Source organism: Rhamphochromis longiceps, linkage group LG7, assembly GCF_057381845.1.
Source record: "Rhamphochromis longiceps isolate RC_006_pf linkage group LG7, R_longiceps_female_GT1.1, whole genome shotgun sequence".
In the NCBI taxonomy this organism is placed as follows: Eukaryota; Metazoa; Chordata; class Actinopteri; order Cichliformes; family Cichlidae; genus Rhamphochromis; species Rhamphochromis longiceps.
The window spans coordinates 33,709,440-33,721,653 of NC_140563.1; the positions used below are offsets into that span (position 1 = coordinate 33,709,440).

General features: G+C 40.9%; 1 protein-coding gene across 3 annotated transcripts in view; it reads right to left on the minus strand.

Moving 5' to 3' along the window:
* vldlr (very low density lipoprotein receptor) overlaps positions 1-12,214 on the minus strand; it is a 64,887-nt gene that overhangs the window by 28,569 nt on the left and 24,104 nt on the right. For all 3 annotated transcript variants that reach the window (XM_085413430.1, XM_085413431.1, XM_085413432.1), the window contains exons 4-6: positions 7,266-7,388; positions 5,544-5,752; positions 885-1,047 (exon numbers count right to left, since the gene is read on the minus strand). In XM_085413430.1, the coding sequence (XP_085269556.1) occupies positions 885-1,047; positions 5,544-5,752; positions 7,266-7,388 (495 nt within the window). The remainder of the gene's footprint in view (positions 1-884; positions 1,048-5,543; positions 5,753-7,265; positions 7,389-12,214) is intronic.

Sequence of the window (12,214 nt, forward strand, 5' to 3'; positions counted from 1 at the left end):
CCATCCTGGCAACAAACTGTTCCAACTTCTGCAATCTGGTAGAAGGTTCCGCATCATCCGGGCAAGGACAGAGAGACTCAAGAGGAGCTTCTATCCCCAAGCCATCCGGGCCCTGACACACTAACTCATGCTCCCTCTCACATAATCCATAAGTGACTGAGAAGACTCTTTTATACACTAAACCCACCGGCACAATGTACATTTCAAATTCCTTTAATTTTAAATATGTTCATATTGTCTCTTCTTATTTAATTCACTTAATGTACAGAATTCACCTGCTTGCTGCATACAATGCTACTACTGCACATTCACCTAATGTATATAATATATAATGTTCTTCCTCTCTCCCCCCTTTTGCACAAGTCAAGGAGCGTGTCAGGTTACATTTCACTGTGTTATATACACTTGTATAACTATGCATGTGATGAATAAAGAACCTTGAACCTCCCCTCAGAGGACTACAAAGGAATTCCCAAGCCAGCCGAGAGACACTCTCTCCAATGTGTCCTGGGGTCTGTCTCAGGACCGTTTCCCCTGTAAGACATGCCCAAAGCTACTCAACTAGGAGGTATCCAGCAGGCATCCTAGTAAGATGTCAAGCACCTGAACTGCCTCCTTTCAATGTGGAGGAGTAGTGGCTCTATGCCAAGTGCCGCCAAAATGGTGGGTGATAATCGTTGTGTGACCATTTCACTTTATGTGCAAACAGAAGCTCCACCCGCTGGCTGTTGGGAAAGGCTACCCATCAGAACAACACTGGATCAAATGGAGCTGGAAAGGAGCCCAAACTGCTTGTTTCAGATAGTAAGCTGTAGTTTATCCTCTGTCCAGTATCAGCTAAAGATTATTTGGGATTGTGAATCAAGCAAAGCTTGTGTACATACGACAGTTCGCTTCGTCACTGCCGTCCTTGCAGTCGGAGTCTCCATCACACCTCCACTTCTTGTGAATGCACTCTCCTGAGCGACACTGCATCTCGCTGGGCGAGCACTTGGCTGGGGGTGTTGGGTGCCGACCACAGCGGGATGGAGACTCATCTGATTGGTCCTGTTAGGACACAAGGTGACTTTTAGGGCACCGCAAGAGCTGATACTCATTTACTTTACAGAGAAACTGACATAATCATATTATAGGACCTCCTGATTGGTTAAATGGTGTTAAAGTGTTTTGCGATGTTTATTTCAGCAAATATTCAGTTTGCAAAATTTTCTGTGCGCAGTTTTCTTGCCTCGTCTAGCAATTTTCTGGAAGGGAGCCTGCCATAAGTAAAAGTAAATACCAGTTACAATGGAAAACGGGTTATAAGTGTTTGACCTTACGCGACCATCAGATTAAAGACTGCCAGCAGGAGCAAAAAGCAAACATGTACAGTCTAAAAAGGACATTTGTCTTCTTGGTCAGTGCTAGTTATCAAAAAAAACAAAAAAACAAAAAAAAAACCCACAAATTCAAACCGCTTCTATTTGACGTGGTCTTTGGAAGGGTTTGGAAGACTTGTCTGTTGAATTGTGTTGAGTTTAAAGTTAAGCACAGCCATGTCATGAGAATAAAAGCACTTCAAATTTTATTTGAAACGAGTGCCTTGGAGTTCTTTGATTTAGCATATATAATTTAGTCAGTTTTACACTTTCAATCTGAAGCTTTCATTAAGAATTGAAGCTTTTGAATAAATCCCCTGGAAATGCACAGTGCTGACCAAAATTACATGTAAATTATATAACGAAAAGCTGAAATTTAATGGTTCCAGCTTTTTAAATGTGCAACTCTGCAATACTTTTACATAATTTAAAGGTCTGAGGTGTTGGTTGAACAAAGCATCATTGTAGTGGTGTCAGACTCCGCTCTGACTGTCTTTTGGACTTTTGAAAGCTACAGAGACCACCCATGGAAACCATTCATCCTTTCAGTTGGGCAAAAATCATAATTCAGGAGGTTTTTGGGGACTTGAGACTGCTTGTCAGAGAAAAAAAAAAAAAAAAAAAAAAGTTAAGTCTAACAGCCGTTGTGCCACCTTTTCAATTAATCACAGCATCACCAGTTGCCTCACAGAAACTCCCAATTTGCACAGCAGTACAGCAACATTAAGTCCCTCCAGCTGATCCAAGCAGACAGAAAAGATTTGCCAAGCCAGGTGTAACAACACTGTTTGCCACACACGAGCAACTCATGTTGACAATATTTTATTTATTTTTAAAATTATGCCGACTGACAAAGCCTCCATAAAGTGATTTCACTGAGGCATCCTGGAGTATCAACAGCTGTGGGTGATGGAGCTGAGGGTGAAGGTTTCTTTACATTATTCCAGTAGACAGGAACAATCTGAAGGCACAGACTGCCTCCCTTCACCATTCATAAATACAACAGGTCTGAACTCTAGTTAATTTTGCAGAGAAGCAACATTGAGTGCATCATCCTAAAGTTTTGTTGGCAAACTCCCAACTCAAAATTGTGTCTAACTTAAAGCTAGTAAACCTGGCAGGGAGAGCTGATGGCTCAGACTCAGTTCACCTATCAGGCAAGCCGGCTGGCCAGCCATTTGCTTATCTAGGCTACTGATGATGTTCCTGGCAATGACAGGTGTGTTCTTTTTTTTAAAAACCAAAACATTCTCTGGCCATCAGCAGCTTATTTCATATTAAAGTGTGAAATTGAGGTTTAAGTCACTGTAATCTGAAATACAATGACTAAAAAGCAAACGAGTCCTTTATTAAACCAGCTCTGAAACAAGTTAAAACAAGCACATCTGTTATGTAATACTTTAATACAAACTTATTTACTAGGGTCTGGTTTGAGTGTATGAGAAACTTTAGTCAAGCTGCATGTCAAAGGCCATTTGTGGGTTTTATAATTCTAATGAGACATTTTAAAACTTTTAAACCAAGTTTTGCACCATCAGCCACTGAAGGACAGAGCCCAGACACATACACACGGTTCCTCACACTATTATTTACATATGATCTGGAAGTGGAGGGGGGCATACAGGTCACAGATAACATAGCCAGAAGCATTTAGCACTTAGATCTCTGATGATTAGCTCATTAATTAGAATTAATCTCTGCCAAACAGACCAGAACAGGAGCAAGAGAAGCAGCACGAAGGAGTTTCTCACACTTTCATCATCTCACAAAGTCACCGACTCACATGGGAGCAGATTAATGGAGTGTGAGAACGCACGTGTCTGCTGCTCCGTAATACTGACACAGGGCAGGCGGGGTGTGAGAAGCAGAGAGGGAACAATAACGACATTCCCACTGAACACAGCCCTTTAAATATTTGTGGGTGTGAGTGTTTGTGTCCGGTGAGCCAATTAATGGGTATGCAGCATATTGTTGCATCAGTAGAACTTGTTCTGCAGTGTGTGAAAATATTTGTGTGTGAGGCAGGTCAGTGGCTGCTGGGTGGTACGACTAAATTAAGCTTGCAAAACTGGTGTGCATGGATGTGCGCGCCTAGGGATGTCATACTGCTTTCTTTACAGTGAGGCTACACACATTTAGGAAATGAGGGAGTGAACTTGTGCATCTTTGCTGTACACCTGAAATGCATGTGGGAAATCCAATGCAGGTGTACAGCAAAGATGCACAAGTTCACTCCCTCATTTCCTAAATGTGTGTAGCCTCACTGTAAAGAAAGCAGTATGACATCCCTAGGCGCGCACATCCATGCACACCAGTTTTGCAAGCTTAATTTTCTCGTGTTGTTTATTTAAACTTGCTGCATCTTGTATAAAGTCATGCTCAAGATATTAAAAAAAAACCAGTTTCATTGATTAAAAACACACTATATCAGATTCTTATCGTATCGGCAGAAATCCAAATTTATGATATCTCTACCGCAGATACTTAAGGCTCAACAAAAACACCTGAAGACAAAGTGAAGATGCAAAGCCAGAGTCAGGAAACCTGAGTTTTAACTCTGCATGTCTCAGTCACAGATTTTGCCTATTCAATGTAGGATCTTAAAATAAAGTTTTAATGTTATAAAAGAAAAGACTGATTTAGAAGAGACTAAATTGTATTCATGTACAAAAACGTTTCCTCATAAAAAGGAAAGAGTGAGCTTAAGCTTTTATTCATCATGTGAAGAACATCAGTATTTTAAGGATAGACTAAAGTTTGAGTTGACAATGCATATAAAGGGTCAAGTATTACAAGAGCAGAAAATGATTTAATACCTCTTCATGAATACGTATAGTAAGTATCAGTTAATAACTATGTGGGGGTGTTAAATATCGGACCATTGATTGGCAGTCTGCCTCAAATTAAGACCGTATCCCTACTGCAACCCTGACAAAGGTTCTCTTTTTACTATCTTGATGTAAAATGATTTGTCATGTCCATCCATTTCATGGAGTTTGCCATTATTCAGCGCCTCTGAATCAGATTTCAGTTCTGGCATTCAGTGTTCTCTAGAATAAAGTGCAAGATCAGATTTGTGTCATCTGACATGTGGCAGATGCATCTCCCCTCCAGCTTGTGTGTGGGTGTGTATAATGCTGACACAGGACGAGCCCTGTGACCAGTTAACTCAGCGAGTTTGCAGTTTCTGGATTGGTGCACTCGTTGTCTGCAGCCGACATCCCCCTCATCCCCTCTACTGCTCCCACTGAAGAGCCAGCATTCATTTTTCTGTTTTGTCCATACGACAGTTTTAAAGACAGATGTTAAAACTGACATCATCCACTGGGTTTCAACTCCACATTTTGGCACTACATCTGTAGTATTTCAGTTGCTGTTATGGTAGTTTGTTTGGTACCAGAAGTAACCATTTTTAGATCAGAGGGTGGCGTGCACTGTGGCAGTTGAACAGCAAGCTGGAGTCATAATATGGTTGTGCTGATGGATGTTGTCAGTGACCAATTATGGTCAAAAATAAATGTCAATTATATCAAGTGTTTGATCCACATGTTGTCTATAGTATAGCACCACAACAACCTCCTTTGCTGCCCAGCAGTGATGCAACTGGCGACGCCACAGTGGTACTGTACCGCTGTATCTTGTAATTCTAATTAGTTCAAGATACTAACACTAGAATTTCACTCTAAACACAACTTCATCACACACACCAATTCTATTCTAAAATCCAGTTTTAAAGAACACGAGACTGTGGAAACTGCTTTTGGCACATCTGTGTTGGCTTAATGTTTTGGCCCTGGAGGTTGCAGCTGGGTTGTATTCATTAGATTTAATAAATTTAGGTCCTAAAAACAAACACTGATCTGGGTTCGACACATTCTCATAGAAAGTCAAAGGCAAGTTTTGACAGTGTTGTGAGATTAAGCAAATAAGTGCTAAAAAGCTACACTGGTCAAAGGTCAGGTTTACTGATCAGAACACCATAAGAATTTTTTCCTACATGGGTTGTTTAGTTTGAATCAGCATAACACCAAAACACTTCCTGCCATGCGACCGTACTTTAGTCAGACCCTAATCATCTGCTCCCATTAATAAATAACTGAGACAGGCTGGGTCACAAGGACCATATTCAGTTAAGAATTGTGTCAGAGTGTGTGTTGCAAATTAGTGTGTGGCATTCTTTCTTACCTGGCAGTCAACGTCATCGTCACACACCCAGCTGGCCGGGATGCATGAAGAGTTTCCACACTGGAACTCGCTGGGCCCGCAGGAGGACGGCGCGCACTCCACCTCATCCGAACCATCGCCGCAGTCATCCTCGCTATTACACACAAAGTTCCGGGAGATGCAGCGTCCACTGGCACATGTAAACTCATTTGGGGCACATGTGATGTTTCCTGGAGAGGGTTATGGGAAAAATGTGAGTGTGCTGTGAAAGGACTGACAGCACAGAATTTTTAATGCAGTAACAGTAATAAGACATTTTTTTTTAAAGCTAGAATTTATGACCTCTGTTTACTGTTATTACAGCTTTAAAACAATAGGCTAAACTTAAGTTTCAAGCCTCAGCCTTTGTTTCCTTGGACAAGCAGCAGAGGACATGTCTCAGATTAACAAGCGCAATGCCACGCTTCAGCTGGAGCAAAACATTTGTCACATGAACACACACAGACCGAGTCCTGAAAAGTTCACACAGGGCAGAACCGAGTCAACAACTTGCTGTGTGCCTGTTAACGACTTCCATCCAAAATATTCAATATTTAAAATACTGCATTTTGTGTTTACAAGTCCAGCTTGATGACCAGTTCACAGCCATTTTTAAAACCTCAACAGCAAAACCCATCATGTGTGCACCTCTCTGCTTTCTCTAATAACACCAGTGTTAGTTTAGTGCAGCGACTGGAAGCTCCAAGAATGCGCGAGACATTGAGTTTGCAAGATTGCGATTTACACTGTATTGTGGCAGCTCACTTTAAAAAAAAAAAAAAGTCACCGTCTAAGCACGCTACGCTGCAGTAAGTCATCACAGCACACAGTTCAAGGACAACAAGGGTGCAGACTCAACAGGAACAAACAATTACCCGTAGCTGAGCTTCTGAGTGTTTTCAGCTGCTTCAGAGCTGATACTAAGCAGTATTTAAACAATGATATATGTATAGTGTCACACATTAGTGCTAATGCTCAAAATTTGCACCTTTTAGACAACATGAGTCACGCACTCAGCACAAATGTGCAAAGCCAATTATTAAAATCTTCCAAGATATGGCTTAAAAGTATGCAAGCCATTTTAATGTGTATGTGAAGTAATCATTTGCCCTAATTAAAAATCTAAATGTCTACAGGGTGCTTCACTGTCAGATTGTGTTATCGTTCAGACTGGGCTGTGCAGGAAAAGCCGTTAGCTTGTTTATGCAAGAATTTAGGATAAACAGCTGGAGGCGGCAAACTGATGCCAGCGATTAGAAGCAGTTTTAATACTTCAATAAAAGCTGGAAACCAAATGCTACAAGTAATAAGCAGTACTTCGAACACTTCTGAAACACTTAAACACACCAAGAACTTATGCGCACTTGTGATATTAATGAGATGGCAAAGAAAACTGCTCAGCTGCAGCTCTAAAGGAGACTTCAAATGGCTTCACAGTGATAGTCTCAATTCATTACGTCCACGGCAGCATTTCTGCAGCTCCCAGCATCACGGTGCTCATCAATGAACAGCAAACATGAGAAATGAAGATGTCACTGCTTAGCTTTGACAAACTACACGAGTGTTTGATGGCAACCTGGGAATGTTTTAAATCCCAAAGGATTTCAAGAACACCGAACAATATCCTCATCACTTAAACTGAATAGCCAGTTATTGAAATCAACTGAAGTCATGTGCACTCCAAGCCAAACAGCATCCACCTACCACAGTTGACCTCGTCCTCGCCGCTGTCGCAGTCCTTCTCACCGTCACATTTCCAGAAGACTGGGATACACTGGGTTGAGCCGGCGCCACAGCTAAACTCATTCATCCGGCATGTCCTCATGTCTGTATGGAAAGAAAACAAACAGATCTTAGATATTTTCATGCTCCGTCATATATTCCGTGTGTGTGTGTGTGTGTGTGTGTGTGTGTGTGTGTGTGTGTATATATATATATATATATTTTTTAAATGTTTAACATATTTTGTAAATTACATATTTTCTCCCTTTACCAACAACACAGGAAATCAAAAAGACAGAACAGCAGAGATGTTTGGCGTTCTGCTGCAGTCACTAAAAGGCCAAAATGTACCACTAAGAGTCCAGCTGACTGCTGGTGCTGTTCCAATGAATGATGTATTCTACAGGGATATTAAAAAGGACCAATTTAAGCTGAGATGGCTCAACTGTCTGCGTGCTTTTGTAAGCAGAGGTAAGAATGCAAGACTCCTTTACATGGGTTTAGGAAACGATGCACATCATGTTTATGTGATGAACAAAAACACTGTATCATCTAAAGGCTGCAGCGACTCAGTTACCTTTTAGGTTCATTCGTGGCGGCCCCAATGACAGTAACTGACATTTTGTGAGAGCTGGAGGGCTCGGGGCAACGTTATGCTGCACTGAGGTGCGACTGAAAACAAAGTCAGATGTTCACAGCACCTCAAGAACCATACAATTGCAAGCTGTTAGATAATCCATTTAGCTGGAACAGCAACAGCTTTGATGCAGCAAAATACTATTTATACACCAGTGTTGAGATTCCTTTCATGTTTACGGTGCAAATATTTTCCAGGTTAATCTGTCAGAATGTACATCATCTTTTCCATTGTCTTCGGTTTTGTTTTAGCATTGTCAACTTTCTTGATCATGTACTTTATTTTAAAAGCCAGCTACTAATACAATACGATCCCCTTTATGGCCAGAAAAGGGGTTAAATTCCATCTCCAGAAATGCGACTCAGAATTCTACTGAACTATCAGGAAGCCCCTTTTTCCTCCCCCAGGGTACATATTCCCCTAACAATACTTTCTTCCATAAAATTTCAGCTCCAAGATCAAGTTCGCTTCTTATCCCTTCATCTCACACTGGAGATAAGCAGCATGCACATAAAACTGGCTGTGCAGTGATAAGAGCTGCTCGGTGGAGCAGCAGATGAAGGTGAATAGAAGAGTGACTCCCACAGATGTATGAATTATTGACTATGAGAATTGTAGTTTGGGTGATAAGCCAGGCTGGTGATATACTGACATAATTCTGAACCCAGTTTGGTCTCTCAGCTGCACACTGCACACACAGTGCACAGGAGCCAGTGTGCGCACTAACACTTATCCCCATCACTGACTAGTTGATTTTGCAGTCTCCTCTTCACTCTTAAGAATACAGGGTGAAAAGTTCCAGTTCAGCCATTAATCAGTAGAGTACAAGTTTCTGCATAGTCTGTACACTGCACGCGCACACAAAGTACTTGAGCAGGCTGGTTTGATGTCTGCATCAGAATGAAGGTTATTTCACTGAATGGCATGCTTGTTGGTGCCAGACAGGCTGACCTGAGCCTTTCAGATGATATGCTGGGATTTTGTTACCCGTTTAAGTTCAGAATGTGGCTGCTGGGCTGGGGTTAGCATTCACTGTTTTCTTGGCTAGCTTAACTTTAGCATGCTGGCTGGCTATGCAGATGCTTGCAAATAGCTGAAATTGTGTTAGCAGAATAATGCAGTTGTTTCTGTCCTGGATGCACCACGCTCTTGTCCATGCTATAAACTGTGCCATTATTTTCCCACTTAGACACATGAATTGAAATCAGCTGATTGTGGTGGAAGTGGAACCAATAAGCAGAATCGATAGGCAAGCCAACTACAGCTGGGCAAACACTGCGATTTTTTTTAGTCGCGTTATTCAGCTCCTGCTCAAACTGTACGATTGACTCGCAGGGGTTAGAAGTTCCTAATTCACGATGCAGGGTCTCACACTATACGGCCCGATGCTCTGATGCGACCTCAGTGCTCACACTGTGCGTCCATAACATGAAGGTTATAACAAAATCTGTCTCTCGCTCTGAGTGACACACAGACCACCACCATCAACTTTGCTAAATTGCTAATGAAAAACATTGATTAGGCAGCTGTGATTGAGCAGCAATGTCCATCCAACTATTTTCACGGTTGTTGCGGTCGTGATAATTTTGTGAGGCCACATCGAAAAGGCTCGGATGAGCAAATACAGAAAGTGAAGACTGAGCAGCACAACAGTGATGAAAACACAACTTGTAGAACTTTGGCAAGCTCTACAAGTTGTGCTTTCATCACTTGTGTCCAGATCACACGCTGCACTGTTGTGCTACTCCGTCTTCACTTTCATTTCTGTGTTTGCTCATGCGTGGTGTGACAGGCTGCGGTGACACCCTCACGATGGCCAACAGGATTTCAAACAGGTTTGATTTTCTTACGACGAAGCGATTGATGATCGGAAGCTGGTCGTGAGGTGTTAATCGCTTCTCGTTACCCCACGTATACTACACGATGCACGACACACGATGAAGCCGAAACTCGGGCCGACCCCCAAAACAGTCAGACGACTGAAAAAAATCGGCTCAAAATGGGCCAAAAAAAAAAAAAAAAAAAAAAAAAAAAAAATATAATAATAATAATAATAATAATAATAATAATAATAATTTTGCACCGTGTATGCCAAGCTTAACAAGACCAAGAAATTTAACTACTTGCACCACTGGGAACTAGTTCTTGTAGAGAACTGCTTCTCTATTCCCATCCCTATCCAACCAGGTACTAGCAAGGTATACAACAATGAAGTGACTGAAGTCAAATTTGAGTTAGCAGTGGTAAATTCCAACAAACTACAATTGAGCTGAATAAAATTTGTATTATGGCATTTTAAGATTATGGTAGTTTCACAGCAAATGACATTAACATTTCTCATTAACATTTTTGCCTAAGGAGGCCTTTATAGGGGCTTACAAAGGCTCATTCATCTCCCTTTAGACTAGAAATAAATCATTTGTCTATATAAACTAGTGATGTTTCCACAGTGAAGCTGGCTTTGAAAGAAACTCCATTTGGACCCTTCCTTCTAACCTTCATGGCAAATCACTGCCTCCAGGTAAAACCTCCATTACCTTTTCCTGAAAATTCTTCATATTTTATTATTAACTCTGTAAAGTCTGAACTATGAAAAACCAAACTGTTGTTTTGAATCCAACTGGACTTTTTGTGGAATCTGAGGAAAGAAAAATCTTGAAAACTGAAACACTCATGTACACAAAAACACAGCTGTTGGCTTAATCTTTGACTTGATTCTGTGATTAAATCAAAGACCAAATGGCAGCTCTGTGTCGTCCATTTGTCTTTACTGATTTTGAACGTAGCTCTGAGCCCCTCCAAGCTAACATACACATGCAGTTTCTCCTCAATACACTGATAAGTGCTCCCAGTAACCAATTACGTAGAATCTAAAATGGCATTGACTGGTATAACAATTATACCACAAGATTAAATACATGTTAACACTGTTTCAAGGAAGCAAGCTTTAAATTATTAATCTTATTTAATGCTACTTCCAATCATGAACACTTTCCAAGCCTCGAGTTTACACCAATTTAAATTTCTCTCATTAGCCACATAAAACTGACACTTGAGACAAAGCAAACATGGAAGAATCCTGCCAAGATCCACATAGTGAAACTACGCCTGTTCTGCAAGTTCTGTTTACCAAGAGGTCTCAAGTGTTTTTGTACAGGGAAATAAACTGAAATAATTTCCAGAAATGCAACTGCAGTACAAAAGTCCTTCATGCAAATGTGAAGGAAAAACAGGCATGTAGCCACTCAGACGACGTCACTCTGTTGCCTGCTGTAAAGTCATGAGCAACAGCTGGTCAAACAGTACAGCGATAAATGCTACAGTAGCAGTGTTGACTGGCATGTACACCACTGTAGTTATGACTGGAACTTCTCACACAGACTGCAAACTGATATCCCTGTCAAGACCTTCAGTTGACCGAGACACTTTTCCAAGTGAAAAGTGAGACATGCACTACAAGCTTTTGTAGAGCATAAACCGTACAAAAGCTCAAGCTGATTTCAGAGAAAAACACTTAGATGAGTTTCATGACTTCAATCAGGGGTGAAAGAAAAAACAAAAAACAAAAAAAAAAAAAAAACACAAAAAAAAAAGGGGGGGGCAGTTAAATGGCAACTGAAAGTTACTTTGTTCTTAAACTTGGGAATGTGGCTCCTCCAACCCACCGGACCATACTCTCACCTGCCAACATTCCCGTTTATCCTGGGGTTGTTATTCTCCTCAAATGTGTTACTACAGTAGAGAGTCTCACCACTTCAAGCTTCTCTAACAACTCGTCAGTTAATGTTCATAAATACACAAACAACACCTCTGATTATAAATAATATCTATGAATGTGAATTTTTAAACACCAGTTATATACAAGTTCCCATTCATAAATATTTTCTATTCCATTGTTTTGTGCTCAAACCTTGATAATGTTGCAATACAGACCTCTAACATTTGCTTGATGGCCTACGTATGTGCTGCGTATGTTGCATTTGTAATTGCATTTTGTAACCAAGCTAGTGGATGGACAGACACACTTTTTACATACGCACAACTTTATGAGAGCTGCTTTTTGACAGGAGCGGTTGAGTTCTGAAAGCACTCCCAAATACTCCTAACCCTCCTGTTATGTTGGTTTCCAGGAACACGAGTTATGCTTCTGGGTTAATTTGACCCGGGAGAAATTTACTCATCGAAAAGTGTCAGAAACACTGGCATTGATTTTACAATTTTCTTTTATAATTATGATTAGTTTCATTTTCTGTAGTGATGCAGATGACATGTGACATCTCTTCTGTTCTGGGTC